This window comes from Furipterus horrens, unplaced genomic scaffold, assembly GCF_987537825.1.
Source record: "Furipterus horrens unplaced genomic scaffold, mFurHor1.1.pri manual_scaffold_11, whole genome shotgun sequence".
Lineage (NCBI taxonomy): Eukaryota > Metazoa > Chordata > Mammalia > Chiroptera > Furipteridae > Furipterus > Furipterus horrens.
Window position 1 is genome coordinate 79519645 of NW_028327181.1, and position 17810 is coordinate 79537454.

The 17810-nt window shown below is 55.9% G+C and overlaps 2 protein-coding genes across 2 annotated transcripts; both read right to left on the reverse strand.

Annotated features, from left to right (window-relative positions):
* Positions 1-3077: 3077 nt before the first annotated feature.
* LOC149998465 (keratin, type I cytoskeletal 16) lies at positions 3078-5969 on the reverse strand. The gene is made up of 8 exons (XM_090257724.1): positions 5403-5969; positions 4866-4948; positions 4575-4731; positions 4300-4461; positions 4081-4206; positions 3559-3779; positions 3426-3475; positions 3078-3315 (listed from the first exon to the last, which is right to left on the reverse strand). The coding sequence occupies exons 1-8, from the start codon at positions 5919-5921 to the stop codon at positions 3227-3229; spliced, it is 1407 nt and encodes a 468-aa protein (XP_090113850.1). The 5' UTR covers positions 5922-5969; the 3' UTR covers positions 3078-3226.
* A 6653-nt stretch (positions 5970-12622) lies between these two features.
* Positions 12623-17754, reverse strand: LOC149998466 (keratin, type I cytoskeletal 17). Its single transcript, XM_090257461.1, has 8 exons — positions 17251-17754; positions 16108-16190; positions 15577-15733; positions 14822-14983; positions 14066-14191; positions 13754-13974; positions 13636-13661; positions 12623-12852 (listed from the first exon to the last, which is right to left on the reverse strand). The coding sequence occupies exons 1-8, from the start codon at positions 17680-17682 to the stop codon at positions 12758-12760; spliced, it is 1302 nt and encodes a 433-aa protein (XP_090113587.1). The 5' UTR covers positions 17683-17754; the 3' UTR covers positions 12623-12757.
* Between the last annotated feature and the right edge of the window lie 56 nt (positions 17755-17810).

Here is a 17810-nt window from a genome sequence, read left to right on the forward strand (position 1 = left end):
ATTATGTTTTATATACTAAATAGAACAATTATTAAAGCCATGGTTAATAAGCTCACAGAGTTAAAATATTCTACCTTGACACAAGAACAAGAGACTATAAAAAAAGTTTCTCAAGTTATAAGGTATTAAAAACACATATATATATAAACTCTAATAAAATTAGATGGCAAAATTTTGGAAAATCTCAGAAAGCCAAAAAAAGACAAGTAAGGCAGAAAGTAGAATGATTTACACAGCAAAAGAGGAGTTTCAGAAAGAGAGAAAAATGAGGGAGAAAACAAAACATCAAATAAATATTCAAGAAAATTTCCCAGAACTGAAGAGCATGGGTTTCCACATTAACAGATTCTGCTAAGTGCTGATTTCAACAGGTGACGACACAGCCACATCAAGGCAGAACATGTGATATTTCAGCCTGCTGGAGAAAAAGAGAAGAACCCAAAAGTGCTAAGGGAAAGGGTGGGAATAGGATAATACAAAGAATCTATAATCAAATTAGCATTATAATTAATAACAACACTATTGCAATGCCACTAAACAGTGTAATAATACTTTCCAAATGCTAAGCGAAAATTATTCCCAGACTAGAATTCATACCCAGCCAAACTATCAGTCATGAGTGAGGGTAGTGAGGGTAGACTAACCATGTTTTCAGACATAAAAGGTCTGTGAATCCTTTCTCAGAAACTACGAGATAATGTGCTTCACTAAAGTGTCGTCGGCAGCCGTCCGTCTCGAGAGACGATGGTGTAGCTTATTAAGAGTCTATCTGCACCGCCAAGAATGGCTGTGCAGTCCAACTCAGGAGTGACACGGTATCTGTCTCCTCCCGTGTTGAATCGACATCTTGTGATGACACTGGAGTGTCCTCTCCAGTGAAGCTGAAGCTACAGAGCCTGGGCAGGGTGATATGGAGGGTCTGCTGTTGCCCATGCAGCAGACCCCCCCTCTTTCGCAGCTGAAGGGTCCAAGGGAAAGACGCAGTCAATACAGCTTGGCTTCAGGTGCGCCGCAGGAGTTGCCGGTGTTGACTACAACGTCGAACCGCCTTAGGGACTCCGGCTCCAGATTTTCTGTCGGGGTTTACTCCCTTAGCCTTTCCCCTGAAGAGGTATGCCACAAGGCAGCGGAGGTTTTTTGGAGTCAGAGTTTTCCTTCTCTGATGTGCCCTGACTGGAAGATCGAACCAGCGACACTTAGCTTGCAGGCCGACGCTCAATCCACTGAGCCAAACCAGCCAGGGGAAGAAAAAAAAAAGAAAAAAGAAGACATGGGATCCAGGAAACAAGGGATGCAACACAGAAAGAAGGGGTATCCAAGATGATGACGAAGGGAGATTCTAGGGTGACAGCAGGCCCAGAGAGCATCCAGACAGACCGAAGCAGGAGGGATGTCTTTGAAAAGGTGAAACTGATGGACTAGGCAGTGTTCAACATATGAAGAGAAGATTTATACTTCCAGCAGTGAATGAGAGAATAAGTTAGTGACAGGTACATAGAGAACCTAAACAAATTGAAAAAGAGATATGTATTCCAAGGAAATTTAATATAGTATAAAATATTATTTGACTCTGAGTAATATTTAATAGTCATGATAATGTAAACATCAAACATCTATCTAGTGAAAATATTCATATATTGAGAGGATGGAAGAAGGGAAGTAGGGAAGAAGTGGGACAGGGCAATGTTGTGTAAGAGAGCTAAGTAAGTCCCCATCCTTCATAGCGGGAAGTCAAGCATTAAACACTAGAACTGAAAAAATCAAGAAATAGTAGTGTAGACCTGTTGTTAGAAATCAGGAGGCAAATGCCAAAAGGAACAGCTAGGAAAGTGGGAGGTGGGGATGGAGGTATGTGATACAGACAGGGATGGCCTTCCTATTAAAGGTTTTATTATGTTGTATATATTTGTTATAGCTTTATGCAGAAAGATTTCCATTGCTGGGTTATTTCAAATGGCAACCAGGAAAAAGTACAAACAGCAGTGACAGCATTGACAATGTACAGTATAAAAGTTTGAACAATATAAAACTTTGATTTTTTAATTAAAAATTTTAAATATGGAAGGCATCACAGCGAGTGAGAGGTGTGACGCAGTGCACCTAGTCAGGCAGGTGGACTCACGGGTGCAGAGCAGGGAGGGTGGGGAGGAACCAAGGCAGGTGGAGACAGAAGGATTAAGCATCCGGGGGAGAAAAGGGAACTTCACAGGTGGTTAAGCAAAGGAATTCTGATCGCCTCCTTGTTCTTGATCTTGACCACATTCTTGTCAGAAAGGTCACTGGGCAGAAATGGGAGTGGAAGGGATAGACAGCAAGAGGCCCTGGTGAGGAAGCTGTGGCCAGTTCTAGGGAGAGAGGAAGTAGGTCTCAATGTGGCAGTGATACTGAGAATGAAAAGGATGACATGGGTGACAGATATTTCCTAGGGGACTCGTCAGCATAAAATTTAGGGCTGAGGGGAATGGAGCAGAGTAAAGAGTTATAGGGGTGATGAGGGAGAGCAAGTTGGGAGAAGAAAGGCTCTAACCACGGACAACATCCCCGAGGCAGAAGGGCCACCCTTCCACCATCCAATACCAGACTCATTGGTGCAAAGGGGAGGAGCCAGGTGGGGGCGCTAAGAGCTCATGCTTTGGAGTCTAAGGGTTAAAATACCCAATGAGATAGGGTGGCGTGAAATAAGGGCATGGGGTATGTGGCCAGACAGCCCTGGGCATGAACTGCAATCAAGCCACTTACTACTGCGTGACTTCATGCCAGCTACTTAACCTCCCTGAATCCCAGGGTTGTCTCCTTTCCAACATGGGCCTGACCACACCCAGTTCAGTTGCTGGGAGGGTCTAAGGAAAGAACCTGTGTAAAATGCCTCCCAGTATGTCTGTCCACATGTGTGAGCTCCTTCCCGTCCTGTATCTCACCTCCCACTGCCCAATGGCGTGGAGGTCTCCCAGGAAGACCCTACAAACTCTTCTGAGCTTTGGTCTTTCCGGCACCCCTTGGGCTGTGAGGTCCCAGAAGGTTCCTGGGAGGCACCTTCAACTCCCCTCCCGTCATTTCAAGGACAGAGACCACACAGGTTTGCATCAACCAGAAAGTCAGCTTTATTAGCCCACCACCAGCAGAGAGGGAAGGGAGACAGCTGGGACCTGCGCTGGGAGAACAGGAGCCTGACCCAGCCCTTTGGAGCTGAGGCCGCGGGTGGGCAGGAGGCTCTGGGGGAGGCGGCTCAGTGCTTGGAGTTCTGGCCCTGGCCAAAGCTGGACGAGCCCTGCTCCTTGAGGATGGGCCGGGTCTGGCGGCCAGAGGGGGACGAGACTGTGGGAGAGAAGAGGAGAGGTGAGAAGGGCTCTGGGAGCTCAGCACGTCCCACTCGGGGAGGAGGGAGGGCTGGAGCCTTCAAGTGCCTGGACCCACAGCAGCCTTACCATCTCGGGAAGAGTAGGATTGGCTGGACACATGCTGAGAGGAGGTGAGACTGTGGGGGAGAAAAGGCAGAGCAGTTAGAGATGCTGGCAGCAGCAGGGGGCTGAGCTGGGGCGACAGGGGACGGGCACTCACTGGGCATCCTCTCCCTCCAGCAGGCTGCGGTAGGTGGCGATCTCCTGCTCCAGCCTTGTCTTCACGTCCAGCAGGATCTGGTACTCCTGGCTCTGCTGCTCCATCTCACAGCGCAGCTGGGCCAGCTGCTCCTCCACGCTGCCGATCAGCCCCTGGATCTGGGACAGCTGCATGCAGTAGCGGCCTTTGGTCTCCTCCAGGCTGCCCTCCAGGGATGCTTTCTGTTAGTGGGACAGAGAGATAAAGAGTTATCAGAGGTGGTCACTGCTATTTCTCTGGGTCTCTGGGCAGGTTTTCTGTCAGGCACATGGATTTTGATCCCAGCTGGGCTACTGATGGTCAGACAACATGAAGAAAAACTATTCCACCATTCTGGGTTTTAATTTCTCCATCTCTATAATGGGTACAATTATCCCTCCAGTCCCACTCTTGGGGAAAGAGACATGGTAGTGTGGCCGTGTTGAGGGGTTGGTGGCCATTACTGGTGACTTGGAGGCTGGGGCTGTGCCAGGTTTTTCTTACCATGCTGAGCTGGGACTGCAGTTCAATTTCCAGGCCCTGGAGCACCCTCCGGAGCTCGGTCACCTCGCTGCGGCTGCTCTGCACTAGTTCGCTGTTAGAGGCCACTTCTTTGTTCAGCTCCTCGGTCTGAGATAGGAAAAAAGAGCAGAAGGTGTGAGGCTCTCCAGAGGCCCCCCAGGCTGGGAAGTCCTGCGGCAAGGCTGAGGGCCCAAGCTTCACCTTGCTCAGGAACCAGGCCTCGGCATCTCTGCGGTTCTTCTCTGCCATCTGCTCATACTGGTCTCGCATCTCATTCAGGATGCGGCTCAGGTCCACACCAGGGGCAGCGTCCATCTCCACATTGACGTCTCCGCCAGTCTGACCCCGCAGGGCAAGCATCTCCTAGGAAGGGATGACAAGAGGTAGTCAGCTCGGCCAACCCCTTTCCTGACCCCAGGGGCATCTGCAGCCCCACTGAACCAGCCTCCCACCAACAATGTCAGCAGTGACCCCACCTCCTCGTGGTTCTTCCTCAGGTAGGCCAGCTCCTCCTTCAGGCTCTCGATCTGCATCTCCAGGTCGGCTCTGGCCAGGGTCAGCTCGTCCAGCACCCTGCGCAGGCCGTTGATGTCGGCCTCCACGCTCTGGCGCAGGGCCAGCTCATGCTCATACCTGGGAGCACAGAGATCAGGGCATCAGGTTCCATCCATGAGGCTTCTGAGGCTCAAGACCTTCTGGCCCTCCTGGATAAACAGCCTACCCCCACCCTCTGCTCTCTGCCCTCAGCCAGCCACAGCGATGCTCACTTGGTCCTGAAGTCATCGGCTGCCAGCCTGGCATTGTCGATCTGCAGAATGGGCTGAGCGTTCTCAATAGTGGCTGCAATGATCTGCAGAGGGGATGAAGGGCAGGAGGCGGGGTGAGCCAAGATCCCACTGCTCAGGGGTGAAGAGCACAGATGGGAGAAAAGAGCCTCCCCGACTTGGGAGTTGCCTGTCTTGCAGGTCAGACCCTATGCTCCCCCAGCCACCTGGATGCCTTCTCTACCCAGCTTAGGGTGTGTGGGGGATGTACCCCACCTCTCCCACCACCCTATCCTGGGCCCGAGGCTAAAAGGAGCTAAAGGTGCAGTGCAAAGGCTTGCAGGGAATAAATGAGTCAGAGTTCCAGGCCCAGCTCAGACACTTAGATGCTGAAAAAGAACCCTCTGCCACCCACTCTCTGAGGGGGCCTTGGCCACTCCTCCAAGGCCAGCCTCAGTCTTCCTGTTTGTCAAATGGAGATGCTAGCAAGTGGTTTTCTAGGGACCCTGTAGCCATGACCTCTCTCACTGCTCCACCCACCTTGTTCCTCAGGTCCTCGATGGTCTTGAAGTAGGGGCTGTAGTCCTTGACCTCACTGGGCCGCTGCTTCTGGTACCAGTCTCGGATCTTCACCTCCAGATCGGCGTTGGCCTCCTCTAGGGCGCGCACCTTGTCCAGGTAGGAGGCCAGGCGGTCGTTGAGGTTCTGCATGGTGATCTTCTCATTGCCAGAGAGGAGGCCGCCATCACCACCACCAAAGCCAGCACCGAAGCCAGCACCAAAGCCGGCACCAAAGCCACCACCATATCCTCCACCAAAACCACTTCCCAGGGCCCCACCAAAGCTGCTGCTGCTGCTGAAGCCACCGCCGTAGCCACCCCCGAGCCCGCAGGCACCTCCAGAGGAGTAGCGGGAGGAGGAGACCGACATGCCCCCAAAGCCACTGGGGGCCCTGCAGGACCCTCCGGCCAGGACAGAGGACATGCGGCTGGAGCCACCACCAAGGCCACAGGAGCCCTTCATGGAGCTGGAGGTGAACTGGCGGCTGCAGGTGGTCATGGTGCCGAGGAGGGAGGTGAGTGAGCGAGCGAATGTCAGAGAGAAGAGAAGGTGCTCGGGGAGCCTGGGAGGATGCTGGGGCTGCCTCCACCCCAGGCACCTTTATATGCACCTGGGGAAGGTGGGGCCACCCCAACCGCTGACTCTGGGTTCCCTTCTGGATTTCATCACTCCAGGTCCTGTCCAACTCCCCACTCTGGATTACTCAGCCTGGGGTCCATTCACTTTGCTGCGCTGCTCAGAGTTCCCACCCAGCTTTGAGGGGTGTGGGGCCGAGAGAAAATACACTCCAGCGAGTCAGTCGTGACTCAGGCTAGGCGGCAGGAATCTACTCCTGTTCCTGGAGCCCAAGGGGACAGCAGGGCCTTGGCACAGGCAGCTTTGTGGCAGCTGCGTCCCCAGGCGGTGAGTCAGCCCAGGGAAGGACTCCTTGCCCCACGGTGACAGCCTCATCGATGCCATCCCGGGCTGTCTCAGGATACAGCCATGGGGATCCTTCATGCCTGGCTCTTGGGAGAAGAGTCTGGTTCATGGCCTCACTCTGCTTTGCTCCCTGTGTGACCTGAGGCCCCGCACTTGCCCTCTCTGGGCCCGTTTCCCCTCAGCAAAATGATAAGGCTGGACTGCGTCATTTTGCAGTACTTTCTAGTTCTAAGAAGTCTATGACTCTCTTTATCTTACTGGAGCAAATCTGTTTTGGAGGCTGCCTTAGAGCCCCCAGGACCTCCAGAAGGGTGTGTACCATGGACCTAGCACGCACTGTGGAGCTGGACAGGTGGTGGCTTGACTCCCAGCGCAGCCCCTTTCAAGCTGCACAGCATAGACAGGCCTTTAGCCCCTCTGGGCCTGTTTGTTTGCTTGTTATCTGTAAAAAGGGAGAACACAGCACCAGTCACATGCAGAGGAACATGCGTGAATAACCCCTCTGACCTCCCTCCCTTGACAGCCAGCTCTGACCCTCACCTGCCCCTTCAGCATCCCACTCTCTTTCCAGCACAGCTGCCTCTCACCTGCCGCCTCGAGCCCACTTCTATGCTCTGGCACCTCCCTCCCACACCCCTGCCCTCCTGCCTGCCCCCCTCCTCACTTCCACCCTTTGAGCAGCCCACCCCCAATGCCTTGCTCCCCCTAATCACTGCACCCAAGATAAACTGTGATGGGAGGGTGTCCTTGTCCTGCCACTGATGCCATGAGTGACCCCTGACCGCATATAGGTTTTCAAGTCCCCACACTGCATCCAGGGTTCAGTTCCCAACAGTTTTCTCTCAAGTGTCCACAGATTCCTGGCTGGGCTTGGCAGCTTCACTCATTAAATAGAGAGAGGGGCAAGGTGGCTCCCTAGTCACCTACCATGCTCAGGTGTTATAGAGTGCCCTACATGTGCCACATGGTTCTGTGAGGGGCCTACTCCTGCCAGCAGTTCACAGACTGGGAGCTGGAAGGGTGAGTGGGCTTCCCAAGACTCCCATCAGTGGGGAGCTGGTGTTTGAACCCGTCTGTCTGTCCAGCTCGAGGCATTTCTGCTGTCCTGCACCACTCACTCTATGTGTCTTTAGCTGATATCATTGTCTTGAATTCGTCCTGAGAAGTAGAGAAAAAACTAGGGAGGGGGTGGTCCCCTAAAGTCACCAGTCCAGGACTAGAACCCAGAGCCCAGGCCATCTCCACTCTCCCATGGTGACTTGCAGGCAGAGACCAAGTGTTTCCATTCTCATCTATCTCCCCACAGTGCCTGGAAGGAGCTCCGCCCACAGTGGGTGTGACCTTGGCCCAAGGGCTGCAGACAGGATTGGGAAGGTCTGGACCCCAAATTAGAGGCCTCCTCGGGGTGGTCTGAGGGTTGACCTACAGAGCTGGCCACTGTGCTTGCTCTGAAGTGCCTCTCTGTCAAGGTGAGAGGAGCAGAGAGGGCTTGCCCCAGCCTGAGCTCTACTGGGCGATACCACCTTGAAATTCTCTGCCTCAGCATAAGCAGGCTTTGTTACCGCCACATCACGTTCCATCAGTCACTTGGCTTGTGGGCACAGGCCCCAGAGGTATCAGCAGAGCTGAGGCCCAGCACACACCTTTAGGACAAGGCCTGGGAGATGCTCTGCTCCCCACACTCCCCAAATGGGCAAAGGGGCCTTAAAATTTTGGACAAACATTCCACCATTCCAGGTGTCAGGATGGTCCTAGAATTCAAGTCCAACTACAGACTCATCACTCGCAGAACTGAAAATGACCTTTGAGGTTACCAAAGGCCACCAAGACTTGTCCCAGGTTGCACTGCATGGATACAGAGGAACAGACTCAAACCCAGTCTCCAGGAGCTTTCTTTCTCTGTCCCCAGCATACCCTCCACCTCCTTTCTAACTAGATTGATGCCACTCCCCCGGTTCCTGGAGGTGGGGGGAGGGGCGTTGTACAGGCCCAGCCCTGAAGGCGCAGGGAGCTACCTGGACTGAGAAGCTATGGGAAGTTGCAGACTAACCATCAAACCACTCAGTCGGCACCACGGACCAAGGCCCCCTCACGTGCCCAGCACTGCGGCGAAGCAGGTGGGGGATGTGAACTAGTTACCAGCCTTGGAACTTATCATTTGACCTGGAGAGAAAACTAAGACAGGAATTCAGCACCCAGTACAGAAAACGCTTAGGTGCTCTGTCTTCAGGATGCGGCAGAGCGAGCGTTACCAGCAATAAAGGAGGGGGCTGCCTCCGAGATCCTCTTCAGGAGGTGGCTGAACCCAGTGTGGCTCCAGCTGAGTCTCTGAAGATCTGAATTGGCAATGAAGGAACGGGAAGCATTTCCTCCATTACACCTGCCCCAAGGTTGCCAGGCCTGTAGGTTGCCAGAGCACCTACTTCCACCCAGCTGGCACCCCTCCAGGCAGTGGGTTCACCCCCTTCCTCTCTCCTCTGGCCGTCCCATCTCAGGTGTGAAGTCATCTTGTTTCAGACTTGGTCGGGAAGTGTTATTGGCCAACACTGCACCTCAACTTGCCATGATTCCCAGACATGACTGATCACCAGCACCCTGTCCAGAACCCCGGGGCCCTGCTCCAGCCCACTGCATCAGCATCATGGGACAAAGTTGATCCTGGGGACACTTTTCTTTCTGGTAACCATTCAGGCCTAGGGGAGGGAGGGCAGAAGAGGGAGGCCCCAGGAAGGCTGAGGGGAGACAGGAGGTAGCTACAGGGCCCTCAGCCCCTGGTGACAGTCAGAACCACAGGCTCCAAGGGAGGATGAAGAGAGAGAGGCTGGACAAGCCGGGACAGAGGAGCCTGGAGTCAAACAAACAGGGATCAGATATTAGACAAGTGATTTGGCCTCTCTGAGCCTCAGTTTTCTTCTCTGGGAAATGGGAGAATCAGTACTACTTCACAGGCATGGTAGAGACAAAATAAATAAAGAACCTGGCTGCCCTGGCCGATGTGGTTCAGTGGACTGAGCGCCAGCCTGTGAACCAAATGGTCACTGGTTTGATTCCCAGTCAGGGCACATGCCTGGGCTGCAGGCCAGGTCCCCAGTTGGGGGCACAAGAGGCAACCACACATTGATGTTTCTTGCCCTCTCTTTCTCCCTCCCTTCCCCTCTCTCTAAAAAAAAATAATAATAATAAATTATTTAAAATAAATAAATAAATAAAGCACCTGGCACAGACTGATGGTCATATTGCATTTATTCAGAGATGTTTATAAAGCACCTACTATGTGCACTCAGATGCAAACCAAAAAACCAACCAACCAAACAAAAAAAGCACAAGAGAAGCCCTGGGAGCTTACCCTCTCATGGGGAGAGAGGGGCAGAAAAAATCCCAGTACAGGGTGCTCGGGCTGTGATAGGATGAGGGACCTGCAGGGGGTGGGAGCAGGCTCTCTAGGAATGAACAAATGTCCCTGATCCGCCTCTGGCCTCACGACTGGGTGAATCTGAATACCAAGCTCCCCCATGTTGATGCCCCCCTTCCGAGAGTAGGGGCTGTCAGAGTTCCTCATAATGGTCTGCACAGCCAAGAGACCCTCAGCAAAGCTGAGGTCAAGCTCGGTCACAGCCTCAGCCCTGTCCTGGTGGCAGAACTGTCCTGGCTCTGGTCCCCCTGTTCTCCTCAGCCCCCCACAGGAGGCCCATGCTGCATAAGGACTGAGGGAGTATTGTCAGCCCGCCACTGTGCTGTGCTCACCACTCCGAGGCTGGGGTCCCCTGGGGTCCCTGCAGGCCAGGGCCTGTGTCTCTTGCTTCTGCCAGGCCCCATGCAGACCCAGGCACAGAGCAATGCAGTACCATGGACAGGGCAACTGCCATGCCATCTTCCAGCAGGAAGTGCTGCCAGGTACCCTTCCAGGGTGTGGGAGCAAGGGAGGTAGAGTCACAGGGGCTGGCCACCACTGGCCTGGGCCTGAGCCTGGGAATAAGGTGTGTGTGTGTCCATCCTATGACAGTGGGTGAGGTGGCACCGAGGAAAGAACCAACCAGTTCTCTGACACGGGGCAAACATTTTGTGCTGTGTGTGGTTGGGTGGGTGCAGATGAACCATGAGAACCTTTATAGAGTCCCCCAGTCCAGCCACAGGCAATAGCCCTAGAAACCTGGGTCAGCTTGGGGTGCCTGGACAAAGCCACTGAAGTCCCCCACACCATCTCCAAGGGACCAAAGGCACCCAAACCTACTTACTGTGCCCTGTGGCCCCCACCTGCCCAGGCCTGGGCTGAGCACCTCTAGAAAGAGTGGGGCTTTCCCTCTCTGGGCCCAGGACTATCTCCTGCGGACCCCCAACCTCAACACGGCAGTCACTGTCTCTATTAGCTCAGCTCCAGCACAGCTGGCTGCTCCTCCACTATGGCCTCCTGGGCCGCTCGCTTTGTGGGTCAGGGCTTCTTCCCCAGCAGAGGGACAAAGTCCGGGCTGTCTCTGGCCAGACCCCCATTCTCGCCTCTCCTCAGCCACAGCATCAGGAGGAGTGGACCCCCAGAGTCTGTGGAGTAAGGACCGCTGCCCAGGAGCCTGGGGTTGGGCAGGAGGTGGGACTCTTGGATCCTCCTCCTGGCACAGCCCTGCTCCACGCCTGCCATGCCGGGCTCCAGACAAGGGCTGAGTCACTGCTCCTCAGAGCCTCAGTGTCCCCAGTCACACAATGGGGCGCCTCTTCCCAGAGCCTTCCTGCTTTCTGGGACGGTTGTTCAAATAAATGAGATCACCCTCTGGATGAGCCTTCCTCAGCCCAGGGCTGGTTCTGCTGGTTGTGGCTGGATGTACACGGGGCATGAGGGTTACAGTGCCACCTGCCTGTCCTCCATCCTTGCCCTGACGGTAGCTCAGGCAGCTGAGGGTCGCCAGCCTCTGACGGAGCAGAGCCCGCTCGCTACCCAGCCCGCTTGGAGTGCTGCCACTGCCTCCGAAGGCCCAGCTCCAGATGCCGGCCGGTAGGTCCTCACCATGGGAAGGAGCCCACTGTCCTCACCTGTTCCATATCAGGGCCAGAAGGACCGTTAGCTGGGGCTCCTCCCCCTCCTCACTTACTGAGGCTTCTGAGGTCCAGACGGGCCTGGGACCTGCCCGAAACCCCACACCCAGCCGCCCACTCTGGTGCCAGTGTTCCATCTGCTCCTGCCCCTCCCCCTCAAGCCCCACCCTCAGTCTCCAGGCACCAGAACTGAGCAGGTGTTTGGACACCTTGGTCTGACTGTGCAGCAGCAGACAGTCCCAGGCCTGTCTGAATTGAGGGGTGGAGTGGGGGGCACCCCTCCTTTCATTAGCCCTTTCCATCCACTCCTGCTTCTTGAAAAAAACCAGGAAAGCAGGCTGGCCCCACCCAGTGGTTTCCGGATTTACTCAAAGGCAGACTTCCAGGTGTCAGGACCCTCCCTAACTGCTCATCACCTGCCACCAGTGGGAACGGGGCTGGGGCCCAGAGGGTCCTGGGAGTGGCTTGGCAGGGCTGCCCCTGCCCCCTTCCCCAGGGTGTGTTTCCCATCCACCCCACCACCAGGCTGCTGAAGCTGAGAGAGGACAAACTGCCAGAGACTCTCTGCACCCCCATCCTGAGCAGCAGCTCACCATTTAAGGAAACATCCCTGAGAGAAGCCCCGCCCTTCTCCCACAGCTGCCTGGGGTCCACAGCCTTCTCTGGAGGCACAGGTCTCCAGTTCATGTTCCTAGGGTGGGGCAGTGGGGGCCCTAACCATCCAGCCTGCCTCTCCCACATTCCCTCCCCCTGGGTTTCTCCCAAGAGAATGCAGACTTCTGTCCTTGCCCACTGTCCGCCCCCTCTCAGAGGAGGGACCTTGAGGAGCAATTGACTGGATGCATCATCCCTTGGGACTCTGGCTCCAACACCTGAATTCTTCTCGTCCATTTATGGATCAGAAAATGAGGTTCAGTGAGGGGAAGCAACTGCCCGTGGTCACAGACCTACTTATAGGACAGGAAGAGGGGCCACCTAAGACTCCCATACACTCACCCCACCCTGGGTCTGGCACTGCCTAGACAACCCTTCCTTGGATCACCATTCATTGGGAGATATAAAGCATGCACACACACACACACACACACACACACAAGCTCTGCCCAGACCCACTTTTTACCCTGGTCTGAGACTCTAAGTCAACAACAGTGAGTGTCCACAAAGTCCTCCTTCATCCTCCCCCCACCCTGCTTCCATTCACCCGTCCCTCCCCAGGGCCCACCTCAGTAGCCACAGCCAGAATGCACGCTACGTCTCAGTCAACAAGATTTATTTGTCAGGCAGGGGATATTGGAAAGGGAGTGAAAGCCACGGGACTAAGGCTGGGGAGGCCAGAGGCTGCCAGGCCGATGGGAGGCTCTGAGGGGTTGGCCAGGGGCACAGAGTCCTCAGCGGGTGGTCTGGTGCACCTGCTCGCGGGAGGAAATAACCTTGCCGTCCTGGACCTCTTCCACGATGGTGCGTACCTGGCGGGTGGTCACAGCTGCAGGAGACAGACACTCAGAGGTGGGCAGGGGCCAAGAGAGCCTGGCTCAGCCCCCAGCCTCTGCGAGGAGCCGGCTCCCTCCCCACAGCTGCCTGGCATCCACGCCGCTGCTGCCTCCTCAACATCACACCCACACAGGTGTCCCTCTTGCCCTCACTGCTCCCTCCCTCCCACCTTGTCCCTCTGCTGGTGCCCCTGTGTGAGTCTTGCCTCCCAGCTGGGTGGTGTGACTCTGAGCCACATGTTCTTTTGCAAAGGAAGCACCTCGAAGGCTGAGTGCTCCATGAAAGGGGATTGGTCTCCATTTCTCTGCAGTCTCCAGGGCATGGACTATGCTCCCCCATAAGACTGCGCTCTCCCAGACCAGGACCTGGTCCCCATCACTTCCAATAGACTAGATGCCCCAGGGCTAGGATTTCACATTCTCCATCAAACTAGGACCTGGAGGACAAGGACCCAGTCCCTTTCTCCCATCAGACCAAAGCGCAGATCAGAACTGCCTTTGTTGATCTGTAGGGTCTCAGTAAACATCATGAGACCATGTTCCTGTCTCCCCATCAGATGAGTCTCCAGAGCTACAACCAGGTTTCCCCATCAGACTAGACAGTGTCTCCCTCACCTGATTGCCCTGAGCAGCAACCCTGAGCCGTAATGGGCCCTTCCCCCAGCCCTGCTAAGGATCAGCTATCATTTCTTGGGGCTCCTGGGGACCCTCCCTCAGCAAGGTGCAGACGGGTGCCTGCCCCATGCCGCCCCACCCTCAGCTATGGAGATCCTTACGTTCTTTGGGCTTGTACTGAGTCAGGCTGCAAAAGAAACAGAGAGAGGAGATCAGATGGGGATCCGAGAGCTCTGCCCCCACCCCGAGCCCACAGCCCTGGCCCAGGCCCCCACTCACTGGGCATCCTCTCCCTCCAGCAGGCGGCGGTAGGTGGTGATCTCCTGCTCTAGCCTTGTCTTCACGTCCAGTAGCACCTTGTATTCCTGGTTCTGCTGCTCCATCTCACAGCGCAGCTGGGCCAGCTGCTCCTCCACGCTGCCGATCAGCCCCTGGATCTGGGACAGCTGCATGCAGTAGCGGTTCTCTGTCTCTGCCAGGCTGCCCTCCAGGGATGCTTTCTGCAGAAGGGCAGGAGGGGCAGGGTCAGCGAGGGTGATGAGTGCCCCCTCCAGGGCCCTGGGTCCCCTCCAGGCCTGGCGGTGCCCCTACCATGCTGAGCTGGGACTGTAGCTCGATCTCCAAGGCCTGCACTGTGCGCCGCAGCTCGGAGATCTCACTCTTGCCGCTCTGCACCAGCTCGGTGTTGGTGGCCACCTCGCGGTTCAGCTCCTCTGTCTGCAGACAGAACACAGGACGGTGCAGGAATGAGCTTGAGATCCCTTCTCCAAGTCAGACACACCCCCGTACCCTCCATCCTCTCAGCCCAGGAGCCACCCTGTGCCCAGACAGGCACTTGGGGCTCCCCCACTCCCCATAACATCCCTGACCTCACTCACCATCCTGACCTCCCCCAGGCCTCTCAGGCCTCATCCCACACCTGTCTGGGGGGCGGGGGGGCAGTGCCTTCTCTCCAGCTTCCCACTTCCCAATACCCAGAAACCTTTGAAATGATGTTTAGTTTTATCTTTAATTCCTACAAGTGGAAGGCACAAGAATAGGAAACTTGAGAACCTGCTGGAATAGTAGGCAGGCACCTGGTGCTAGTTCCTGACTTCTTAAAGGAGAGGTGGATGGTCCCTGGGCCTTTATCCCCTGGCAGTATTCCTGAGCAGAGCTCCCCACCCACCCCCAGATCTTAGCTTTAGCTGAACTCCAAGCCTGTTGATGCAATGTGTTAGGCTGATTTCCTGGGGTTCATTCAGCTCACTGAGGAGAGGGTGCCCCCAAGATGCCAGGGCTTGCTGTTGGGACTCAGTCCCTGCACTCCATCACTGGGAGAGTCCTCTGGCCCACAGCAGCCCATACCTTGCTGAAGAACCAGTCCTCAGCATCCTTGCGGTTCTTCTCTGCCATCTTCTCATACTGGTCGCGCATCTCAGACAAGATGCGACTCAGGTCCACGCCAGGGGCAGCATCCATCTCCACGTTGATCTCGCCACCCACCTGGCCTCGCAGGACGTTCATCTCCTGGGGAGGACGGAGCTTGCAGTGTGGGTATCCAGGCTGACCAGATCTCTCATTCCCAGCCCTTCCCACACAAGCTCTCCAGATCCCTCCCAAGGACCCACCCTTCTTCTGCCTGTCTTCTGCCTTCTGACCCTCCTAATGACCTTTGTTCACCTGTTTTGTAGAGGCTCTGCCTCCACAAACAGACTGGGGCTCCCTGAGGGTGGGTTGTATCTCTCTCACTAGATTGAGGGCTTTACAAAGATAAAATCTCATCCTTAGGCCTGGGCCCCCAGAATATCCCCTCTAATTTCCAAACTTCTCTTGTACACAGGGTCTAGATTCAAAGGTTTGAGCAGGACAAGAAGGAGACCTCTTCATTTATCTCCTGTTCTTGTGAGGAAGGCCAGGGGCTCGGGGGGCAGAGAAGAGGTCTCTGTGGGCCCCTGGGAGAGTCCTCGGGTGCAGGGAATCAGGAAGAAAACTGTCCTGCGCCCTGGCTCTGGACCCCGGGGCAGCCCTATAAGGTGACCAGGCCTGGAGCACCTGCTCTGCACTCCTCCAGGGGTCCAGCCTTAGCACAGCCCGAGAGCTCTGCCACACCCCCTCCCCACCTCCTCGTGGTTCTTCCTCAGGTAGGCCAACTCCTCCTTCAGGTTCTCGATCTGCATCTCCAGGTCGGCTCTGGCCAGGGTCAGCTCATCCAGCACCCTGCGCAGGCCGTTGATGTCGGCCTCCACACTCACACGCAGGGCCTGCTCCGTCTCAAACCTGCAGAGGGAACCGGAGGCTTCAGCCTAGACACTTGGGCTGGCAGGCCCAGGTCCTGGCCAGCACCCTGCTCTGGCCAGTGCTCTCAGGGCTTATGAGGAATCATGATGGGGATGAGTAGAAGAAAATTCCAGCCTTGGGGCCCTGGGAACAAGTAGGGCAAGGCCCTATCTCCACCTGGCTCTCCTCTGCCTCCTGCCTTCCCTTGCTCTCTTGCATCACCTAAGTCCAGAGACCTTCAGGATTTGCCTTATCCTAGACTGAGGGGTGGAATCTCCCACCCCCAGCTCCTGGCCTATACCACAAGCAACCAAGGAGTCTGAGGGTAGGGAGAGGTGCCCCCAGTTCCTCCCCAGCTCATGGTGAAGGCTCACTTTGTACGGAAGTCATCAGCAGCCAGACGAGCATTGTCGATCTGCAGGAGGATACTGGCGTTGTCCACGGAGGCTGTGAGGATCTGGGAAGATGGGAGAAGAGTCAGATCACTGGATGGAGGGAGTTCAGGCCCATCCAAGGTTCTGAGGTGGATCTTCCTGCCTGGGGGCCAGGATGTGGCTGTCTTCTCCAAGAAGGCTCCCTTCCTGCCCAACCTCCCCCTTTACTATGCTGTAATTGTTGACAAAGGTCAGGCCAGCAGGAGCCTGATGTGCTGAAAGGTATCTCAGGTTCCCCCAGGCCCTGCCTCCTCCAGCACAGACCCCCATGTAGGCCCTGCTCTAAAGCAGAGCAGGCAGCCAGTGGGGTTTCTCAAGCCAGGAATTCGGGAAAGTCAGAAAATAGGAAGGTGCTTCGGAAAGGAAGCCATCCCAGAACCCCAGAAAACAGAGGGCATGTGGGCAAACCCCACATTTCACAGTTGGGGAGATGGTGCCCCTAAGAGTCTCCCCCCAAAAGGGAGGCTAAAGGAGTCCTCACTAAAGAGCATTTTCAAATCGGAAGTCACGACCCCTGCTAAGCCTTGACCTGAGGCTCCAGTGGACAGCCTCATCCCCCCAGATTTGCTCAGCCCAATCCTTGAGAAAGCATCTCAAGGAGATGGGGAAGCCAGAAAAATCCCAAATAAGGCTCACAAGAGGCGTCCTGAGGTCCCGCCGCCTCTCTCCTGTCTCCACCTCCCAGCAGGTGCCATCAGACCCCTTCCTTACTCCACCATTGCCCCCAAAACCCCTCTGGCTTCAAGGAGGAAGGTGCCCACGTATCTGGCAACTTCATGAGCTCAGCCCAGCACCGGCCCCCATGTGGCCATTCGCCTTATCCTGTCACTGTACACGGTGGCAAGAAGCTCTGTGATGAGGAAACTGAGCCTGCGAAGGGCTCCATGAGGCCTGCTTGTCCCTGGCCCAGCCTGCTGCCCCAGAAGAAGGATGACATGAGCCATAGGGCAGCCCCAAGGTGGGCTCCCTGAGGCCGAGCTGGAGCCAAGCTCTTCTCGGCTCCCTGGCAGCCCCCAGGCTGGATTCCAGGTTTGGGCAGAGAAGTCGTGGCCCCCACAGGCCCCCTCCCCAAGCAGGCCCTACCTTGTTCTTCAACTCCTCAATGGTGTGGTAGTAGTGGCTATAGTCCCGGGCAGGCCCCGGAGCCTGCTTCTGGTACCAGTCCCGGATCTTCACCTCCAGCTCAGTGTTGGCCTGCTCCAGGGCGCGCACCTTGTCCAGGTAGGAGGCCAGGCGGTCATTAAGGTTCTGCATGGTGGCCTTCTCACCTCCCCCCAGCAGCCCGTCAACACCCCCAAAGCTGCTGCCATAGCCACCACCAGAGCCGAAGCTGTAGCAGCCGGAGTAGCTGCTGCTCCCAAGGGCACTGCCCAGGCCACTGGCAGACCCCAGCCTGCAGGAGCCAGCACCCAGGCTCCCAGACAGCCGGCAGGAGGTGCGGGACGAGCCGCCCCCCAGACCAGAGGAGCCCTTGATGGAGCTGGAAGAGGTGAACTGGCGGATAGTGGTGGTCATGGCGGCGGCGGCGGGCGGCAGGCAGGCAGAGTGAGTGGGCTGAGAAGAGAGAAGCTGAAGATGCGTGTTGCTCCTGGGGCTCACCTGCCTCCTTTATAGGCCAGAAAGTGGGCGGGCACAGCGATTGC